General features: G+C 47.5%; 1 protein-coding gene across 1 annotated transcript in view; it reads right to left on the bottom strand.

The window, feature by feature from the left end:
* HEPACAM (hepatic and glial cell adhesion molecule) overlaps window positions 1–22287 on the bottom strand; it is a 78874-nt gene extending 56587 nt beyond the window's left edge. Inside the window, exon 1 of the mRNA XM_005294712.4 lies at window positions 21796–22287. Coding sequence (XP_005294769.1) covers window positions 21796–21880 — 85 coding nt within the window. The 5' untranslated portion in view covers window positions 21881–22287. The remainder of the gene's footprint in view (window positions 1–21795) is intronic.
* Window positions 22288–23410: the final 1123 nt, after the last annotated feature.

Here is a 23410-nt window from a genome sequence, read left to right as displayed (position 1 = left end):
ACAGGATGACTATGAGCTGCCAATGTGATATGGCTGTGAAAAAAGCTAATGCAATCTTGGGATGCATCAGGCGAGGTATTTCCAGTAGAGATAAGGAGGTGTTAGTCATGTGGCCCTCCTGGTCATTTGAGTTTGAGACCCCTGTTCTAACCCAAAGAGCTCTCAACCATGCTTGTAGCTGTTTCCATCTCTTGACAGTGACTCAACAGTTGTTCTAGGCTTCAGAGTGATGTTTTGGGTTATTATGTGTGCAGGTTGTGTTGCGTGGTTGTGTTGGTTAGTGTGTGGGTTGTGTTGTGCTGGGAGACTGGTGTTGATTTGTGCAGGTGGGGAAGAAGGGGTGTGCGCTGAGGTGAGGGGCTGTGTATCTTTGGATTATTGTGTGTTCCGGTTGTGTTGTTCTGTTGATTTGTGTCTGAGGGGGTTGTGCTAGGATATTAGTGCAGATGATGAATGATGGGTGTGTGCTGCCATGAGGGGCTATTTGTGTTTGGCATGGGTGGTGCATGAATGACAATCCTGGATTCTTATCATATAGATTTGTTCTCTATATAGGTACTTGCAGACTATGATCAGGTCACCTCTTCACCTTCTCTTTCGTAAACTAAATCAACTCGGCTCCTGGAATCTGTCACTATCAGGCAGGTTTTCCAATCCTTTAATCATTCTTGTGGTTCTTCTCTGACACCTTCCAATTTATCAACATCCTTCTTGAATTGTGAAGACCAGAACTTGACACATAATTCCAGTAGCAATTGCACAGGTACCAAATACAGGGGTAATATAACCTCTCTATTCATACTTCAGAATCCCCTGATTATAAATCCAAGGATTGTATTAATCCTTTTCGCCACAGCCTCATACTGGGAGCACATGTTCAGCTGATTATTCACCGTAACCTCCAAGACTTTTTCCAAACACCTGCTTCCTAGCATAGAGTGCCTGATCTTGTAAATATGGCCTATATTGTTTGTTCCTAGAGGTAACTATTTACATTTGGCTTATTAAAACAGATTATTTGCTCGTGCCCAATTTATCAAGCAATCCAAATCGCTCTGACCTAGTGACCTTCCTCTTCGTTATTTATCATTGCCCCAATTTTTGTATCACCTGCCAACTTTATCAGTGACGATTTTATGTTTTCTTCCTCATCACTGATAAAAATGTTAAATAGCATAGGGCCAAAAACACATCCCTGCAGGACTCCACTCAGGACACATCTGCTCAGTGCTGATTCCCCAGTTACAATTATATTTTGAGACCTATCAAGTTAGCAATATTTTAATCCATTTAATGTGTGCCATCTAGATTTTTGTATTGTTCTAGATTCTTAAACAAAATATTGTGTTGTACCAAATCAAATGCCTCACAGAGGTCTAAGTATATTACATCAACACTATTATCTTTAAGAACATAAGCACAGCCATACTGGGACAGACCAATGGTCATCTAGTCCAGTAACCTGTCTCTGACAGTGGCCAGAGCCAGATGCTTCTGACCGTTGGAGGTTTAGGGACACCCAGAGCATGCATCCCTGACCATCTTGACTAATATCCATTGATGGACCTATCCGGCATGAGTTCCACAGGTTGATTAGGCATTGTGTGAGGAAGTACTTCCTTTTGTTTGTTTTAAACCTGATGCCTAGTAATTTCATCAGGTGACCCCTGTATATTGTGTTATGTGAGGGGGTAAACTACACTTTCCTATTCACTTTCTCCACACCATTCCTGTTTTTATAGACCGCTGTCATATCTCCTCTTAGTCGTCTCTTTTCTAGGCTGACCAGTCCCAGTCTTTTTAGACTCTCCTAGTATGGAAGCTGTTCCATACCCTTAATATTTTCATGGCCCTTCTCTGCACTTTTTCCAAATCTAATATTGCTTTTTTGATATGTGATGATCAGGACTGCATGCAATATTCAAGGTATGGGCGTACCATGGATTTATATCGCAGCATTATGATATTTTCTGTTTTATTATCTATCCCTTTCTTAATGATTCCCAACATTCTGTTTGCTTTTTTGACTGCCACTGCCCATTGAGTGGATGTTTTCAGAGAACTATCCACAGTAACTCCAAGATCTCTTTCTTGAGTGGTAACAGCTAATTTAAGCCCCAACATTTTGTATGTATAGTTGAGATTATGTTTTCCAACGTGGATCACTTTGCATTTATCAACATTGAATTTCATGTGCCATTTTGTTGCCCAATCACCCAGTTTTGTGAGATCCCTTTGTAACTCTTCCCAGTCTGTTTTGTACTTAACTATCTTGAGTATTTTGTATCATCTTCAAATTTTGCCACCTCACTGTTCACCCTCTTTTCCACATCATTTATGAATATGTTGAACAGCTCTCGTCCCAGTACAGATCCCTGGGGGACTCCTCTATTGACCTCTCTCCTTTGTGAAAGCTGACCATTTATTCCTACCCTTTGTTTCCTATCCTTTAACCAGTTACTGAGGCATGAAAAGATCTTCCCTTTTATCCCATTACTCCTTACTTTGCTTAAGAACCTTTGCTTGTCAAAGGCTTTCTGAAAATCCAAGTACACTATATCCACTGGATTACTCTTGTCCACATGCTTTTTGACCTCCTCAAAGAATTCTAATAGATTAGTGAGGTGTGATTTCCCTTTACAAAAAGCTGTGTTGACTCTTCCCCAAAATATCGTGTTTATCTAAATGTTTGATAATTTTGTTCTTTACTGTAGTTTCAACCAATTGCCTGGTCCTGTGGTTAGGCTTACCGGCCTGTAATTGCCAGGATGACCTCTGGAGCCTTTTTTAAAAATAGGTGTTACATTAGCTACCCTCCAGTCATCTCGTACAGAAGCTGATTTAAACGATAGGTTGCATACAAGGGTTGCCAAGCCTCCGGGATTGTCCTGGATCTCCATGAATTAAAGATTATGTCATGTGATGAAACATCCAAGAATACGTCCAATCAAAATTGGCAACCCTATTACATACCACTGTTTGTAGTTCTGCAATTTCAGATTTGAGTTCCTGCAGAATTCTTGGGTAAATGCCATTTGGTCCTGATGAGTTATTAATATTTAATTTATCAAGTTGTTCCAAAACCTCCTCTATTGACACCGCAATCTGGGACAGCTCCTCAGATTTGTCACCTAAAAGGAATGTCTCAGGTGTGGGAATCTCCCTCACATCCTCTGCAGTACAGACTAATGTAAAGAATTCATTTAGTTTCGCCACAATGACCTTGTCTTCCTTGAGTGCTCCTTTAGCACTTCTATCATCCAGTGGCCCCCATGGACTGTTTATCAGGCTTCCTTCTTCTGATGTGCTTAACTTTTTTTAGTGTTAATTTTTGTGTCTTTTGCTGGTTGCTCTTCAGTTTCTTTCCTGGCCTACTTAATTATAGTTTTACACTTGACTTGCCAGAATTTATGCGCCTTTTTATTTTCCTCACTAGGATTTGACTTCCAATTTTTAAAGACTGCCTTTTTGTCTCTAGCTGCCTCTTTTATTCTCTTGTTTATCCATGGTGGCATTTTTTTGCATCTCTTACTGTTTTTTTATTTGGGATTTACATTTAATTTGAGCCTCTATAATGGTGTTTTAAAATTGTCCCCATGCAGTTTGCAGGCATTTCACCCTTGTGACTGTTCCTTTTAATTTCCATTTAAATAGACTCCTCATTTTTGTGTCGTTCCCATTTTTGAAGTTAAATGCTACTATGGTGGGTTTCTTTGGTATTTGCCCCCCTACAAGGATGTTAAATTTAATTACATTAGGGTCGCTATTACCGAGTGGTTCAGCTCTATTCACATCTTGAAACAGATCCTGTGCCCCACTTAGGACTAAATGAAGAATTGCGTCTCCCCTGTGGATTCCAGGACTAGCTGCCCCAAGAAGCAGTCATTTATGGTGTTGTAGCGGGGTGGTCACCCACTCCTGGCCTGAAAGGGTTAAAAGCCAGCCCTTGGAGAGGGCTGGGGCTGGGCGCCTTAGGCTGGGTTGATTGGGGAGGCAGCCTCAGCTGTGGCCATACCCCAAACAGACCCAGCTGGCCCTATAAAAGCCAGGGAAGCCAGGAGCAGACACAATCTCTCTCTGGCTGTAGAGAGAGATGGGCCTGGCTGCTTGGGTGCTAGAGAAGGTACCTGGAGTGGAGCAGGTCTGGGGGAAGGCCAAGGGAGCTGGAGAGCCCCGGCCTGGAAACCCCCCATGCTGCAGCCTAGTGGAAGGCCAAATAGGTACTGGGGGTTGCAGGGAGCAGCCCAAGGCTAGGCAGAGCCAGCAGGTCCAAATCCCCCTTGCCTATGATGAGTGGCTTTTACACTGCAGTCTGCCCCAGTGAGCGGGGGCTAGATGGTGACTGGCAGTAGCCCACGACTGAGGCAAGGTGGGGATAGAGGGTTGGGGGTTCCCCTGGGTGGGGAGTCTCTGAGACTGTGGGGATATTGCCAGGGGGCAGCACCTCAGAGACAAGGGGCATCAGGTACTGGGAGGGACACGTGGGCAGGCGGCAGCGGGACACCGGCCTGCAGAGGGCGCTCCGGAGGCTGGAAATGCTAATTCCCTGAGACGACCAGTAGGAGGCGCTGCAGGGGTGAGTCCCGTGTTGCTACAGGTGTCTAGAAATTTTTATCTCTGCATCCTATCCTGATGTGCCTAGTCAATATAAGGATATTTGAAATCCATCATTATTATTGTGTTTTCTGCCTTTGTAGCCTCTCTAATCTCCCTGAGCATTTCACAATCACCATCCTGGTCAGGTGGTCAGCAGTATATTCCTACTGCTATATTCTTATTATTCAGCCATGGAATTTCTATCCATAGAGATTCTATGGGAGTGTTTGACTCATTTAAGATTTTTTACACTATTTGACTCTATGCTTTCTTGCATCTATAGTGCCACTTTATCAACCAAGCTTGTAATCTCCTCAAAAAAAGCTATCAAGTTAGTTTGACAGGATCTCTTTTCCACAAACCCATGTTGGCATTAATGACACTACTCTCTTTTAATTCTTTACTAATCAAGTTCCATATCCTATGTCCCATTCGTTTGCCCAGGATTAATGTCAGGACCCAGGCAGAATCATTGCTCTCGCACTGGACCAAAGTGTTATATTTCTGGAGCCAGCAGAGAAGGAACTAGAGAAACAGAGGCAGAGGGAGTTGATGGGGACACAGCTCTCTGCTGCAGTGGCTTTATTGTTCTAGCTGCAAAGCTGAAGCTAATATGAAAGTGAGCTTTTGCACCGGGGAGGGGGTAGTGCCCATTTAAAGAGACAGGACATTTGTCACCAGCTTGGTGAAATCTAATTATAAACCACACCACCAGGTTGGGGCTGCCTGCCCCATTTTTGGCAATCTGCCCTAAGGTTGGCACTTGCGGTTGTGAGCCACTCCAGACCCTGTGACAATTGGCATAGTCATGGCAGGATACACATGCCCAGGGCCGGCTCTAGGATTTTTGTCGCCCCAAGCAAAAACAATTTTGCCTGCCCGCCCCCCGTTTTTTTCTTACCCCACCCCCGGCCCCGCCTCAACTCCACCCCTGCCCCAAATTCCCAGCCCTGCCTCCTCCCCCCAGGCTCTCAAGCCTAGGAGGGAGGGGGGGAGAGGGAGAAGCAGCGCGTGCGCCGTGGCCACTCGGGGTCTTCCCCTCCCTCCCAGGCTCTCAAACCTGGGAGGGAGGGGGAGATCCTGAGCGGCCGTGGCACACGAAACAGCTGATTCGCGCGCCACTGCTCGCCCTCCCTCCCAGGCTCTCAAACCCGGGAGGGAGGGGGAGATCCCGAGTGGCCACGGTGCGCAAATCAGCTGTTTTGCGCACCGCGGCCGCTCGGGATCTCCCCCTCCCTTCTGGGTTTGAGAGCCTGGGAGGGAGGGCGAGCAGTGGCGCGCGAGCGGCAGCAGCGGAGGTGAGTTAGGGTGGCCGGGGCACATTTTTAGGGGCGGCATGGCCCGCGCCAGAATGCCGCCCCTAAAAATGTGCCATCCCAAGCACCAGCTTGTTTTGCTGGTGCCAAGAGCCGGCCCTGCATATGCCACAGGTTAACTGGGCTTAAAGTTCAGACATAACCCAATGCGGTGAGAAGTTTAAATTTGATACTGAGAATTTATATGGGTTAAAGATTAGTCACAACGAGCAAATCACAGTCACAGGAAGGTCTTGACACAACAGACCTTGGAAAATTATGCAGAAGTAGAGGGATATCCCATAAAAAGCAAGCTCAGATCAGGAACGGGAGCGCTGCTGCTCATAGACTTTGACCAAGGAGCAGGGTCTGAGCATCCCAGTACCTCAGATGTCACAGAGACTGCTGCAGTGGAACTGTTCTGGCTGAAGCTCATGGAAGCCCAGAAAGAGTGTGAGCACCAGATACTGATGGTGGAACTTTGGATCCAGGAGAAGAGCGAAACCACTGACACCGAGAAGGAAGCTCACCAAAGATGCATAGAACAACTAGCAGCTGAGGAGAGAACTCATGCACTGCCGCTCAAAGTACTGGAGCTGCAAACACAGCAGCCTCAACCTGTGAGTACACCCCCTATCAAGAGCAGGGAGTGGCCCAGTTTATCAAGAGACTGACTGCATTGCGGAGTTCCTGTTCACCATTGAGAGACTGTGTGGGATCCATAATATTCCAGAGGATAAATGGATGCCTATGCTCTTACCCAGGTTGATTGGGAAAGCCAGATAAGTTCCAAATGATACAGAGGAAGAGGATGCTAAAGTGTATATGAAATTTAATGAAAATGTATTGAAAAGGTTTAAGTATCAGAGGGGTAGCCGTGTTAGTCTGTATCCACAAAAACAAACACCTACAAGATCTTTATAGAGACAAACACCTATAAGATCTTTATCATAAAACTACAATACCCACCTGGAGAAGTGAAGAAACAGACTGACAGAGCAAGATGGGTACCCAGAAGTCACCTACTACAGGACAGGCCCAACAAGGAAAATAACAGAACACCACTGGCCATCATGTACAGCCCCCAGCTAAAACCTCTCCGGCACATCAACAATCTACAACCTATCTGGGAAAACGATCCCTCACGCTCACAGACCTTGGGAGGCAGGCCAATCCTCGCTTACAGACAGTCCCCCAACCTGAAGCAAATATTCACCAGCAACTACACACCACACCACAGAAACACTAACCCAGGAACCAATCCCTGTTACAAACCTTGTTGTCTACTCTGTCCCCATATCTACTCTAGCAACACCATCAGAGCACCCAACCACATGAGCCACACCATCAGGGGCTCATTCACCTGCGCATCTACCAATGTGATATATGCCATAATGTGTCAGCAATGCCCCTCTGCCATGTCCATTGGCCAAACCGGACAGTCTCTATGTAAAAGAATAAATGGACACAAATCAGACATCAGGAATGGTAACATACAAAAGCCAGTAGGAGAACACTTCAATCTCCCTGGACATTCTAGAACAGATTTAAAAGTCGCTCTACTTCAACAAAAAAACTTCAAAAACAGACTTCAAAGAGAAACTGCAGAGCTACAATTCATTTGCAAATTTAACACCATTAATTTGGGCTTGAATAGGGACTGGGAGTGGCTGGCTCACTACAAAAGCAATTTTCCCTCTCTTGGTATTGACACCTCCTCATCAATTATGGGGAGTGGACCACATCCACCCTGATTGAATTGGCCTTGTCAATCTTGGTTCTCCACTTGTAAGGTAACTCCCTTCTCTTCGTGTGTCAGTATATTTATGCCTGCATCTGTAATTCTCACTCCATGCATCTGAAGAAGTGGGGGGTTTTACCTATGAAAGCTTATGCCCAAATAAATCTATTAGGCGCCACCGGACTCCTTGTTGAAAAGGTTTAAGATTACCCAAGTCCTATCGATTGAAGTCTAGAAATCTTAAAATGCTTGGCAATGTCACTCATTTGGAATAAGATGTGTAATTATATGAAACAGTGAGTGGTAGGGGCAGGAGGCTGAAGGTAGCTGTGACAAACTAAAGAGACGGGACCCCTAGCAATGCCTAGGAGATCACAACTGGCTCTAAATGGCCCCTTTGTTGGCCACAGCAGCAAAACGGCCCAGGGCTGCCTGGGCCATAACGAATGCTTTGGGCTGTGCCCGCTGCCATCCCCAGCAGTGACCCTGTAGGTGAGCATTGAAGCCAACGCAGCGACAGGGTGTGGAGGACACATACTCTACTGCCACCAGCACCGAGCCTGTTCTGTGAATAGAGGTCACTTCCTTGGCTATGGCTGCGTTACCCAACCTCTTCACGTGCCCTGAATACAGACTGTGCTGCAGACTTGTGTGAAGAGGCGGACCAGGGCCACTCCAGAAGGCGTGGGGCCTGAGCAGAACTCCTAGGCAAAGGAAGATGCAACAGGAAGAGACAGTGTCTGTTTGATGAAGGCCTTTTTTGCTCAGAGAGTGGGCTATTGTTCTGAGCTGTCTGATAGGAATGTCTCCTATCCTATAGAGACAAAGGGCCAAGTTAATCTTGCTGTCAGTCCTCGGTGTGTGTGCATGGCAGTGGGGTTCATTGTTTGAGCTACAGCCCTGGGATAGAGGGGCTGCCGCTCTGCTCGCCTGCCCCCTGCTAGTCCTGCAGAGGCAGGGCTGCTATTTACTCTCAGTGCTTTGGAGTCTGGAAGAGAGAGCTGTGTAAACACTGCCTGGCTAACGGACAGCACAGGGCACATTTCTTCAGCCGTGATGTGGAGAGGGAGGAAATATTCCATATCTGATGGGCCGCCTCCAACAGGACATCGGCCTGCAGCCTGGATGCCGTAATCCAACAGCAAACAAAACCCGTATTGAAATGCAGCAGAGGGAAAATGACTCATCTGGACGACAATTCAGTATTCGATGAGGAGCTGTGTGCAGGAGCATAAGAAAAGGCTTAAACAAGTCCGAAAGTCATGAGACCTATTAGTATGCAGAGCATCTCCTCCTTCCCGCTCCATGCAACCAGCAGCAAAAGCTGTTTCTGCTAAGGAGTGATCTAAAGACAAGGGCTGATGACAAAACAAGTTTCTGATTCAGATATCCCCTTTCCTGGGGAGAAGGATGTGTGGGGCAGGAGTAGGGTGACCATATTTCCCAAAGGGAAAATGGGACATCACGAGGGGCTTGCCTGAGCCCCACCTGGCCACTCGCCGAAGCCCTCCTCCTCACATGGGGGGTGGGCGGAAGGCAGGGCTCGGGCGAGCAGCGATGCACACACTACACAGAGTGACCATATTTCCCAAAGGCTGGGGCTAGTGTTGGTGCTCACCCAAGCCATGCCAGAGCCCTGCCTCCCACCCGCGTGGGGATGCCATCACTGCTCTCCTTTCTCCCCCCGCACACACATTCCTCTGCACCCCACTTTTTTGACGCAAGTGGGCATTTGTCCCGTTTGCTCCTGCCAACTGATCAAGTGTCAAAAAAGCCGGGATGGCCGGGTCAGGGCTCAAAAAAGGGTCTGTCCCAGCCAAAATGGGACGTACGGTCACCCTAGATAGAAGGGGTAAGAACTAGGAGCACCCACTCCATGACTAGACTGTCCACGCTGCTAACTGTCACTGGGCAAGTTCAATGGGCCGAGCCCCCTCCCATCCTTTTTCAAATCTCCCCTTAAACTCACTGCATGCTTAGCCAGGCGCCTCTGATCCCCCGGCTGGCCCTCTCTACTCTGGCTGGTCCTTTATCACTTGTGCTGGACCTGCCCAGCTAATGATCTGTGCTCCCTGGGGCAGGGAACTTGGGTCAGATTTGCAGTTAAACCTACAGAGAGGTGCCTAGTGGAATGTACTAAAGACCTAACAGATCCAGCGCCTAACTCCTATTGAAAATCAATGAGAGTGAGGCACCTAACTCACATAGGCACCTTTGTAAATCCGGTCCCTTGTCTTCCTCTGTGTTTGTGCCATTCGCAGCTCTAACAGCGTCTAGCTAACATCCAAGCAAGGCCGTGACCTCCCTCTGAGAGCGCTTACCAAGCAAACGTTTCCACGGCTATTTGTTCATCAAGCCTTGGGCCAGTCCTGACGTCAGCAGGATCTCTGGCTCCATGTAAGATGAAGGGGGAGAGGCAGATGTTAACCAAAGGCCCTGGGCATGGGGAGATTGTAGGAGCATGTGCCAGACTTTTCCTGCCAAGTAACCAATGGGGTTTAGTCACCTGCCAAGAGCTGCTTTCTCCTGTTTCTGGAGGATGGGGAGTAACACAATGAACATGCAGAGTCATGGAACTCCAGCAAGCCACACACCACTGCCTGTTCAACCATCACAGCACCTTGTAGCTGCTTTGGCCATCATCTGCCCCAGGGTCCAGCCACCTCGTCCACAAATAATACGGCAAGGTGGTAGATACAGGTGAAACGTCCTCTTAACGATGGGCATCTACGGGGGAGGGCGGAGTGGGGCAGCCTCTGTGCATCCCCACCCTATAGCTTCTCATAGGAACTCAGGCCCCAGTGCTGGGGCTGGAGGGAGGGATCTCGGGAGACACCCTGGGGCGCTATGGGGTTTCAGCACAAACCTGTACAGAGATGGAGCCGTCACGGGGGGGAGGGGGTCACTGGCCCCAGCATGGCCGGTGGGGAGCCAAAGGAGGGTGAGGATAGATGGAAGAAGTGGGAGAGAGGGGAGACCATGAGGGAAAGGACAAAAGCACAGGGGAGTGGGCTTTCCTCTTCCCCTACCCCCAGCTGCCAAACCTCATCAGCACCCACCTCTCTTCTCAGGGCAAGTACCCCACGCTTCCCCTAGAGAAGGGGGGAGCAGGAGGAAACCATCTCCCCTTCTTCAGGGCAGTTCACGCAGGGCGAGTGCCCACAGGGCTGGGTCACTCCATTTATAAGCAGGAAGGTATCTGATCTGTCAGCCGCTTGCCCTGTTACAAAATGTCCCCATTGTAAACCACACCGGAAAGGAGGGGGATAAATGGCTGGCCTTGGTGCTAACTGTCAGGAACAGGGGGCTGCGCTTCCAGGAGCTAGCTCCAGTTGTGGGGCAGAATGGGGTTGCCAGAAGCAGAGGGAAAAGTCTTTGGTGTTGGGCCTATCTCTCCCCAGCTCCGCATTTCAGCAGCGACTAAGGAAATGTATTTGGGGCCCCATATCCTTTCTATTGTCCAGAAGTCTTAGCTGAATAAAGAGTCTCTCGACCCACATGGATTTAAGTAGCCCGGTGATCCGCAGAGATTGCCTTCCACAGTGATTGAGACTCAGGGAAGGGGCAGAGCGGGGCTAGGCCTGGCCTGAAAAGGGATGTGCTTCCACGCTCCAGCCCGGAGACAGCAGCTGGAAAGCTTGCCACATGGCAGGGGCTGGGCACTGGCTTGCTCTGCTGGCAGCATTTCCCCAGAGTTGCTCTGTGAGCCACAGAGAGCCCGTTATCACACTGCATAACACTGAATTATAATTAACCCTCATGTTGGTTACGTTCAGGTGTCTGGAGGCTAGGAGGGATGAGGGACAGCATGGGGCGCTACCATGCTGTTTGGGGAGTAGTGTTGCCCTGTGGTTTCAGCCATAGGCGTAGCTGTAAGGCTGTCAATTAATCACAGTTAACTCACACAAGTAACTCAAAAAAATTAATCACTATTAATCACACTGTTAAACGACAATAGAATACCAACTGAAATGTATGAAATATTTTTGGATGTTTTCTACATTTTCAAATATATTGATTTCAATTACAACACTGAATACAAGTGTACAGTGCTCACTTTATATTATTATTTTTTATTCCAAATATTTGCACTGTGAAAATGATAAACAAAAGAAATCACCATATTTTTCAATTCACCTCATACAAGTACTGTAGTGCGATCTCTTTATTGTGAAAGTGCAATTTACAAATGTAGATTTTTTTTGTTACAGAACTGCACTCAAAAGCAAAACAATGTAAAACTTTAGAGCCTACAAGTCCACTCAGTCCTACTTCTCATTCAGCCAATCACTAAGACAAACACGTTTGTTTACATTGACGGGAGATATTGCTGCCTGCTTCTTATTTATAATATCACCTGAAAGTGAGAGCAGGCGTTTGCATGGCACTTTTGTAGCCGGCATTGCAAGATATTTACGTGCCAGATTTGCTAAACATTCGTATGCCCCTTCATGCTTTGGCCTCCATTCCAGAGGACATGCTTTTACTCTCATTAAAAAAAATAATGCGTTAATTAAATTTGTGACTGAACTCCTTGGGGGAGAATTGTATGTCTCCTATTCTGTTTTTCCTGCATTCTGCCATATATTTCATGTTATAGTAGTCTCGGATGATGACTATGCACATGTTGTTTGTATCAAGAACACGATCACTGCAGATTTGACAAAACGCAAAGAAGGTACCAATGTGAGATTTCTAAAGATAGCTACAGCACTCGACCCAAGGTTTAAGAATCTGAAGTGCCTTCCAAAATCTGAGAGGGACGAGGCGTGGAGCATGCTTTCAGAAGTCTTAAAAGAGCAACACCCTGATGTGGAAACTAGAGAACCCGACCCACCACCACCACCAAAAACAAAAAAACAACCTTTTGCTGGTGGCATCAGACTCAGATGATGAAAATGAACATGCGTTGGTCCACACTGCTTTGGATCATTATCGAGCAGAACCCATCATCAGCATGGACGCATGTCCTCTGGAATGGATGGTTGAAGCATGAAGGGACATATGAATCTTTAGCGAATCTGGAACGTAAATATCTGAGATGCCGGCTACAACAGTGCCATGAAAATGCCTGTTCTCACTTTCAGGTGACATTGTAAACAAGAAGCGGGCAGCATTATCTCCCATAAATGTAAACGTCTTTGTCTCAGCGATTAGCTGAACATGAAGTAGGACTGAGTAGACTTGTAGGCTCTAAAGTTTTACATTGTTTAATTTTTGAGTGCAGTTATTTTTTGTACATAATTCTACATTTGAAAGTTCAACTTTCATGATAATGAGATTGCACTACAGTGCTTGTATTAGGTGAATTGAAAAATACTATTTCTAGGGCTGTCGATTAATTGCAGTTAACTCACATGATTAACTCAAAAAAATGAATCGCGATTAAAAAAATTACTCGCGATTAATCTCAGTTTTAATCGCACTGTTAAACAATAAAATACCAATTGACATTTATTAAACATTTTGGATGTTTTTCTACATTTTCATACATATTGTATTCTGTGTTGTAATTGAAATCAAAGTGTATATGATTTTTTATTACAAATATTTGCACGGTAAAAATGATAAAAGAAATAGTATTTTTCAATTCAGCTTTGCGATGTTACATTGTCTAGTGCCTTTGCTCCCTAGCATTGGGGTAGGTAACTGCCTAACCATGGTCAACAGCAAAACCAGCAAGTCAGTAACTGGAGTTGCTGAGCAAGGGCACAAGTTGGGCTGTGGGAGCAGAAGGGAAAGAAAGGCCATGGGCAGATGGTGGTAGGGACAGGATGGGGTGGGGAGCGAGGGAGGGAAGTGACCAGGAACTGTGGGGGAAGGAGGGAGGGTGGATAAAGACCTGGGCAAGCAGAGGGCCTGAGCCTGAGGGGAGGCCAGAGCCAGTGCTTTGGGAAGAAAAGGGGCAGGCTCCACCTACAGGTGTAGGAAACCCCAGGAGTGTGTGGGCTGGAAGTGTGGTGGGTAAGGACGAAGCCACGGCTTTGATGGACAAGGGGCAGGAGGAAGAAGGACTCTAAAGGCCGAGAAAGAAGAGGTGGGCAGAGGATCGAGTGGAGAAGGGAATAGGGAGGCAGGGGAGAGGTTGGAAGGCTGTCTGAGGAAAGAGGGCTGGAGCATGGGGACATGATGGAGAAGGTCAGCTGGGAGGTGGGACAGTGAATGAAGTCGACGTACAGCAGAGAGGGGAGACTGGCCACCATGGCCGTCTGCAGAGAGGAAGAGGAGGGAGATTCTATTCTACAAGCAGCTGAATGGCCATTGCATCATGGATGCAAACGGTGAGTCCAGAAGCTGCCATGCAGAAAATAGCCACTTGCTAGGGGACATGGGGGCTCTTGTTCCTCCCTCTCCTCTCCCTGTCTGTGTGCCATCTGTATTGATTTTTGTTTAGAAATTTTCCTGTGAAAAATAAAAAAAAATGTGAATGAAAATTTTTCATGGGACGAACCTGTTTTTTCCACCACCTCTAGTCACTATCATGATCCCCAGTTCACCGCTGAGCAAACAGATGCGGAGATTTGCCCCACGTCATAGACCAAGTCAGTGTTACCGAGAACCTAGGTTAGAATCCAGGTCTCTTGTCGCCTAGGCCAATGTCTAAGCCACTAGACAACAGTGTGTCACAGGAATTGTCACTCTTCCACTGATATTGGCCATTATTAAGGCAAATCTGCAGCAGAGATGGGAATAAAACTTGAGACTTCCCTTGAAGCAAGCTCTGCATAATGCCCTGGAAAATGGGTGTCATAGAAGCACCGCGGCTCGTTTCTGCAGCAGGTTTTCAAATGTCAAGTGAGTTCTCCTGTGAAAGTGGCTCAGTCAGGTATAGTATGAGGAAAGAATGTGAAAAAATGAGGCCTAATCTGTGGTTTAGCACTGCTAGCGCGGATACGTTTTTTATTCTTGCAGTAAAGGAGGGGGGGGGGTCCCAAACATTTTTGACTAATAAGGGCGACCAGCCTGGAAAGGCTGAGAAACCTTGGCCTAGGGCTGAACTCAGCTCTGCAGCATCATACCTGCACTTCCAGCACTCACAGAGGCAACAAGCTGCAGGTAGATTCTCCTAGGTAGTTCCCTACATCAGCAATACTGTCTGGGACAGAACATGTGCATCCTGGATTTGGTGGGGAGGGGACCTGAGTCTGCAAAGAGCCTGAAGCACTAGGGTGCATCTCAATGGGATCCTATCTTCAAGACCCACTGCTCTGGGCGGGGGGCCGACAACCCCCCACCATCAGGGGGCCTTTATGTCAGGCCCTGCCCCCAACCCAGCCAAGCAGACACAATTCAGCTGACAGGTAAGTGTTGTGGGCCCTCCCTGTTGCCCGCTCTTCCTGTCTGGGCAGAAGATGGGATCCCTGCTGCTCCTTACAGGTGGGTGGGCCCTGCTGGATAGGCACTGCTGCCTCTCCAGGGGCAGAAGGGGGCCCTATGCCACTGCCCTTGCCTCTTTGGAGGAAAGGTGGTTACCCTGCCACCACCACTCAAAACATGGGACCAGCGCCAGTAGGGGGCCCATGTTGTGTTGTGCCTAGTGTCCTGGATGGCCTTAATCCAACCCTGGCCAAGGCAGAGATTACAAAGAAACTGTGCCATGGGGAAGGATGTGGGGCCCAGCTGAGAATGGTTCCCCTCTGCAGGAAGTGGGGGAAGCTGTGTGAGACTGGAAAGTGCATGAGGAGCTCTGGAGATGGACTGCCCCAGGGCCAGGCATGCCCAGCGACAGGGGCATGCTGGAAGATGTTGGCTGCAGACTGACTCTGTCTGAGTGGTGATTGGGAGGAGCCATTCATTCTGAGCGGGACTTTGGTCACAGGAGCCTCAGGCAGGACTGCCAAGCATCGTGCAACTCGTGTGACACCCCTGTGTTCGGCAGCCCCATCACGCCTGCCCACTGGCTCAGCTGGCTTCTCATGCCATGGGCTGAGCTGAGAGAAGGCGGCTGGGCAGTTCCCTATGGCCCTGCCCCACCAGCTCTGCTCTGTGCTCACCAGTAGGTAGTGGCCTACAACCAGAGAAGGGAGTGCTCGGCCCAGCAACACTCCTAGCCTGGAACTGGCCTCCTTCATCTCCCAGCCAGGCTCAAGAGTGCGGGGATGTGCCCTCACTCCCTCCATCACCTGAAAGCTGGGGGAGATGTCTGCCTCCAGCCATTCATAATTACACTACGAGGGGCCAGTGAACAGCCTGTTACCGCAGGCCCTGCCCTGACACAGACCAGACGCTCTTCTTTTAGTGACAAATGTAACCATGGGCTATTGGCTGTGTGTCAGGGGCCGCAGGCCTGGAACGCTGGGCCACAGGGCTCTCGGGTGCTACTCAGCTCCAACCTGCCACCCACTGACCTGCGAATTGCTGCCAGAGTAGGACCCGAACCCTGGCAGAGGACTCCAGTGCAGGGATCTGATTGGTGGAACCCTGGGTGCCCTGCCTGGTTCCCAGCTCTGATTTAACCCAAGCCCAGGGACAGGACGTTGTCCATAGAGCTGGGTTCTCCCTGCTTAGGGCTGCAATAGCTGCTTCTGTTCACCTGACCCTGCCTGCCTCCTGTCACCTGACTCTCAGTTTTGCCCTTTGACTTGACTCGGACTGTAGCCTCCTGGTATCTGACCCGGCCTGACTACTGACTCCTGCTCTGACCCTAGGTCATACCATCCATGCCCCGGTTGTGACACTGTGCCATTTACATGCCTGACATCAGTAAGTAAAAGAGCTCTCTGTCCTGGAGAGCATTCAAAACCTGTCAGCCCAGACATGACCCATCATCCGACCCATCACCCCCCGTGACCCTGGGGCCTGGTTATCCCGTTACCCTGGCCCCGTCATCCCACTACCGACCCTGGGGCCTGGTTATCCCGTTACCCCATCATCCCCCCGTGACCCTGGGGCCTGGTTATCCCGTTACCTCATCAACCCATCTGTGACCTTGAGGCCTGGTTGTCCCGTTACCCCATCATCCCACCTGTGACCCTGAGGCCTGGTTGTCCCGTTACCCCATCATCCCACCTGTGACCCTGAGGCCTGGTTATCCCGTTACCCCGACCCCATCATGCCAGCTGTGACCCTGGGCCTGGTTTTGGGGCACCTGGCATTGGCCACTGTCAGAAGACAGGATACTGGGCTAGATGGACCTTTGGTCTGACCCAGTATGGCCGTTCTTATGTTATGTTCTTATCCCATTACCCTGACCCATCATCCCACCTGTGACCCTAGGGCCTGGTTATCCTATTAACCCAACCCCATCATCCCACCTATGACCCTGGGGCCTGGTTATCCTGTTACCCCGACCCATCATCCTGGCAGTGACCTCGGGCCTGGCTATCCCATTCTTGCACCAGGTTTAATTATATGAGTGAGTCTCTTAGCAGTAAACCCCAATCTCTGCTACATCTCTCCATCAGGCAGGGAGGAGAGGTGGAGATTGGCATCCTGGCTGGGTATAGAGAGGGTGTCTGCTCTGACAAACTGGGCCATCAGCAGCTAAAACCTTGTGCCGGATCCCACACAGAAGGTTCCTGGGTTTGACCTTCCATGGTCATCTTAGTCAACTGAGCCAAATCCGAACCAACCATGGTAGATGCGGATATCGAATGTACAAATGGAAAATCCAGGACTTCCCGGTGTGCGTGTGTGGTTCCCCATGATAGGCCATCAAACATCTCACCACCTACTGCCCAATGTATAAATATGAAGGAGGCATCACTGCAATAAATTCTGCTACTCCTGATGTAGCCATTTGGCTCGATCAACTTCAGGTGAAATTGTAGTTGCTGCTGTACACCAGCCATGCAAAAGCAGCAGCAGCTGAAAGGGAGGAAAGGGCTGAGCTACGTTAGTCCAAGCACATGTTGCTGTCCTATTTCATTGCATTTTAATGGGGAAGGAACAAAGTGTTTCACATCAAAAATGATATTTGTAAGTGATCAATCGGGGCTCAGAGCCACATTTTGCAGATCGGTTCCTTCTCAAAATGTGTTTATTTTTAAGAGTCCAAAGTAAATATTCCTCGAGCCCTTACAGGGTGCAGACACCTGACCATCCCAAAAGCATGTGTTCACTGCCCGCCACCCCCTCCCTGAATGATCCTACTGAAGGGGAAGGCACTTTGCTGAGTATGTCTTACTGCTGGGATCTATGGCTGTTCACACTGATTGGCACCCCATCACTGACAGCAGCACCCATTCATGACTATGCAGAAAGAACCGAGTGTTGCCTTGGTGACAGTCGGAGCCAGATGGAGTAGGACACTCCTGTGTGAGGTGGGCAGAGGAGGCATGTATACCGAGTAGATGAAAGCAGCCGGTTGGTTGGCAGTACCTTACCCTGCATGTGGTGCTCGGTCCTGCTCTCAGTCACTATGAATGGGACTAGCACAGAGCCAGAGCAGAGAGAGGCAGGATCAGAGCTGTGCAAGGCATAGGGTGGGGATGCTGGAGGGCAGGGGCTGGCTCACGAAAGTAATAACAAAAGGGGATGGTAAAAAGGATGGGGGAAGGTACAAGCACAAAATCAAGATGCTCCGAACAAAATTAATCAAGGAACCAAAGGACACAAAGAGAAGAAATTATTGAATTGCCCGTATACCACTGCTAGGAGTCTGGGTAACAAACAAGAGGATTTGGAATTGCTCATTGATGTGCATAATTCAATCTAGTTGTTTTAATGAAACCTGGTGGGATGATGTGCACAATTAGAATGTTAAAATCAATGGTTATACTCTATTCAGGAAGGATCAAGTGGACAAAAGGGGAGGGGAAATGGGACTCTGTCAAAAATGGTATTACTTGTGTCTGAATCACCGATAACTCAGAAGAAAATTATCTTGAATGTTTATGGATCAATGTCCTAACAGAGCACAAGTGGGTGTCTGCTACAGACCACATAGAATAGATGACTGCTTCTTTACACACCTGTTTCCAATGTGTAAGGAAAAAAGCTGTGTGATCATGAGGGACTTCAATTAGAGTGACTTATGGTGGAGGGCTCATGCAGACAGTGCTAAAACATCCTTGGATTTCCTAAATACTATACATGACAATTTCCTGGGGGAATTCTTTATTAGACTTTATCCTCACAGATAAAGAGGAGTTTATCACAGAACTAAAAATTAATGGTATCTTAGGTGCAAGTAAGCTTGACTTGATCACATTTATAATGTATAAACAATAAAGCCCAGACCAGTAGTATATATACTTGGTGCTTTAGAATGTTTAAAACAAGTAACAGCTAATCAGTTGGGAGGAAGAATTTAATCAGAACAGTATAAATGATCATTATAAATTGTCTAAGAACACCTTTCCAGAAAGGCACAATCCCACAACTGAGGAAGAAGGCCATGCTAGTTAAAAAAATACCTGGTGTAGAGGGGAATTGAAGGCAGCGATAAAAATAATAATAATAATTAATAATGTAATATATAACAAATGAAAAATAGGGAAAGTTGATAGTAATTAACAAAAACTGAAACAACAAAGTATACAAAATTGATAAGGGAAGCAAAGGGACACAAGGAGAAATCTATGGCCAGCAGAGACAAGGATAATGAGTTTATTATGTATATTAATATCTAAAATAATCCTAACAATGGTACCAGTCCATTACGAGATGGAACTGGTAGAATTATCAATAATAATGGAGAAAAGGAAGAAGTGTTCAATAAACATTTCTGTTCTGTAGTTGGGAAAATCAGATGATGTAGTCATATTATATGATGATGATAACACATTTTCCATTCCACTTGTATCTCAGGGACATATTAAATGGCAGCTACAAAAGTTAGACATTTTAAAATTTAACTTGCATCTAAGAGTTTTAAAAGAGCTGGCTGGACCATTAATGTTGATTTCCAGTATGTCTTGGAACACTGGGGGAAGTTCCAGAAGACTGGAATAATGGTGATGTTGTACCACTATTTAAAAAGGGTAAATGGATGACCTAGATAATTATAGGGCTGTCAGTCTGATATCAGTCCCGGACAAGATCATAGAGTGGCTGATATGGGACTCAATTAATAAAGAACTACAGGAGGGTAATGTAACTGATGCCAATCAATGTGGGTTTATGGAAAATAGATCCTGTCAAACTAACTTGATATTTTTTTTGATAGGATTACAAATTTGGCTGATAAAGGTAATAGTGTTAAAATAATACACTTAGACTTCTGTAAGGCATTTGACATGGTACCACATGACATTTTGAATAAAAAACTAGAACAATATAATATTAACGTGGCACACATTAAATGGATTAAAATCTGGTTTACTGATAGGTCTGAAAATGCAGCTGTAAATGGGGAATCATCATCGAGCTGGTGTGTTTCCAGTGGGGTCCCGCAGGGCTCGGTTCTTGGCCCTACTCAATTTCACATTTTTACCAATTACTTGGAAGAAAACATAAAATCATCCTTGATCAAGTTTGCAGATGACATAAAAATTGGGAAGTGGTAAACAATGAAGAGGACAGGTCACTGATACTGAGCCAACCGGATTGCTGGTAATCTTTTTCAGAACCACTGCTTCCCAGGAGAGAGTCCCCCAGCCTGTAAGCATGGCCTACATTCTTTCTTCCTAGATGTATACATTTACTCGTATTAAAACACATATTGTTTGCTTGCACGCAGTTTACCAAGCAATCCAGATAGCTCTGTATCACTGACCTGTCCTCTTCATTATTTATCACCCCCCCAATTTGTGTGTCAACTGCACACTTTGTCAGTGACCATTTTATGTTTTCTTCCACGTCACTGATAAAAATGTTAAATAGCGTAGGGCCAGTAGCTGATCCCTGAGGGACCTCACTGGAAACACACCTGCTTAATAAAGATGCTAATCCAGTGTCAGTGCTTTAGCCAAAGATATGACCTGTAGCGGCTGCAGCACATTGGACACCTTTCTGTGCCCTTTCTGCCCCCGCCCTTTCAGATGTAACCCAGCTCTGAGAGTCTTGCTTCTCCATGGAAAGAGAAGATCTAACAGCCCTAGTGTTTACCTCACATTCCCATGCATGTCTCCTTCCTGGAGGCCTCTCAGCTTTAGCGCCTGATCAGTCGGCATCACCGTGGAGTGTTGGGTTTGGAGCTATTTGAACATACAAGCCACAAAAAATAGCACAGACTGTCCTAGAGAGAAACATCTTCATTCAGCTGCTGAAAGGACTGGGACAAACTGTTCCAAATGTGCTCACTGCACAACCAGAACAGCTGAGTGGGACACTGGGGCACTCACAACTAACCAGCTACTGGGCAGAGTCTGTAGCTGGCTGGAGTGGTCTAGCATGAGCACAGCATGGTACCAAGGGAGACTTTTCAAAGGTAAATTAAAGTAGAAATTTCCTCTCTCAGAAAAGCCCATTCCAGAGAGTGTCTGGGCTGCCACAAGAAACAGTGACATGGGAGACAGTTCTTCCCTATAGCAGCTGGTTAGATCAAACTGGATCCAGGCTCACACGCAGCACCCATTCAATTCCACAGCTCTTGGGAGCTGGGAAGTCAGTACGAACATAGATGAGTTTGTGTGGGAGCAAGGTTTTTAAATAAACTACTTTTACGGTATTTCTACAGTAATATCAGGAGCCAGTTACTTTCCAAATGTGATCCGGTCTCTTTTACACTTTGACTAGGGTGTGAGTCAAAACGTACGGCCAGCATGAGTGGCAGTAACAACATAACATTTTGTTTGAACTTTCCAGCATCTCCAGACCTTGGCTTAGCATTAAACACAGCTGAATGATGGGTCTCAACCGATTTCAATTGTCCTTCCAGAAGAGGATGTTAGATTAACTCACAACATCAAACTGTCCTGCTTCTACAAGCTCATTCGAACAGAACAAACACTCCCCAGGCGCGATTCGCAGTGTCTGATTACAGAAGCACAGACCGACAATGTGTTCTAGAAGAAACCGCTCGTTAATTCTTTCTCGTTACATTGAATGCAGCTGGGACAATCCTTTCCCAAAGCCAGAGAGCCGCTGTGTGAGGGGAAAGAAAAGGTATTCAGGGCTGTTGCTTGAATGAACATCCCCTGCTCGCGTAGGGGCTAACCAGGCTCATGAACACCAGCATTCATCTCCAAAGCCTCACCTCACCCCCCTCTTCCCGCCACACAACGACATCTGCACACCCTCTCCCACTTCCCAGATTCTTAAAGAGATTAGTTTTCCTACCTGGGTGGATTAGAAGAAGGCACACTAAGTGCACGAAACCTGGAGCACTAGGGACTCTGGACAAGGCTTCCCTTTCTCTCTTCATTTTGGGTTTAGCTTTAGGTCCCTCTCGCAGACAATTGGCATGATTTGTCCACTCCAGGCACGTCCCTCAGTACCGCTTGGAGTTGTTCTGCCACCGCTCAGCCCTGCCAACTCCTCTGTGAATAGACAGAGCTCTGTGTGTTGTTGAGTTTGTCTTTTTTTTTTGGTCAGACCTGACATTTTCTGGTTTCATGAACCCTACATCCTCAGCGTCAGGAGATTAGCTGCCAGGACTGAGAAATAATGAACAATATCCCCAAATCTTCAAACACAAAGTAACAGCGAAGGCCTGACTTAAACCTCTGAAAACAAGGAGCTTCTGAATCCCAGCTGACACTGCCTTTCGCTCGCTCCTCGAGAGTGCAGCGCACACTGCATTGCATGTGCCATTCTCCCTGAAACGCACCAGCAGGGCAGTTATGCCGGGCATTTGCATTTCCTGGCCTCTCGGGCTCAAGCCAGACACTTAGCATTGTTTTAAAGGGGTTGCATTCTTTGTGGTAACTGTGCAGTGGAGTTTGCCAAGCTTCACTGGCTCACAAATAACTCTGATGTCTCAGATGGTCAAATCTCTTGGGGTTCATTAAACAGGGCTTTCTTTATAGGAAGTGGCATGAGGAGGGGGGGACTGCTGCCTCCTAGAGGAACCCCCGCTCCTATAAAAAGGGTTTATACACCTTAACCAATACTTTCCCTTCTATCCCGAGTCAGGATGCTATCTGCTGCCCATTCTTAGAGCAGTTTAGGCAGAGGATATTTGTTGGGATTCCCTCCAAGACCTTTTCCACTTGGCTTATCCAGCCCTACAACATTGCCATGAGCGGATGTTCCATACTGTACCCTTCTGCTAGGCAGTGCCAGGAGCAATAAGGGCTGAGTTCACTATCTAGGGGTTCCTCTTAATGTTACAAACCCAAACCAGCTCAAGCCTCCCCTCTCCCCCCCCCCAAATCTGGGGAAACTAAACACCCACACAGGGTGCCTCTAAGGGGCAATGCTTCCTCACTCGCAAACACCGAGTCTGGGGATAACAAGAGAAAACAGTTATTAAAAGGGAGTGGCAACTCAGCATTACTTTGGGAAAACACCATGATTCAAAAGTGTGCAAACCTTAAGTAAAGGCCTGCCTCACAATACGGGGGCAGTGTCTTTGCCTCAGTTTCCCCCCTTGCAGTGTGAAAATCCAATGGACAAATGTCCCTTTAACACGCCACTTCCCTTCCCCTCTGCTGCACCCGCAAAGCCCTAGAATTCAGGGCTGCGCTCACATGGGTTCGCCTCCCATCCCTGCAAGGGAAGCCTCTGCTGCTGCCACTGCTCAAACCCACCGCTAATGTCTCTGCCACTGCTTGCCCTGCACCACTGCCTTTGCCTCCAGCTGTAGTGACATGTTCCAAGATTCCCCCACTGAGCCCAATTCTCGGGGATTTCAGCAGAGCGTGGGGAACCTCGCTGCTGCTGCTGCGCCCTTTGTGCGAGCTTTCACTACAATGCTCTCCCCAAATCAGATGAAAGGCTCAGTCCCCTAGAC

Source organism: Chrysemys picta, chromosome 16 (genome assembly GCF_011386835.1).
Source record: "Chrysemys picta bellii isolate R12L10 chromosome 16, ASM1138683v2, whole genome shotgun sequence".
Taxonomy (NCBI): Eukaryota; Metazoa; Chordata; order Testudines; family Emydidae; genus Chrysemys; species Chrysemys picta.
Note: the sequence above shows the minus strand (reverse complement) of the source record. Positions and strands in the feature narration are given on the sequence as shown.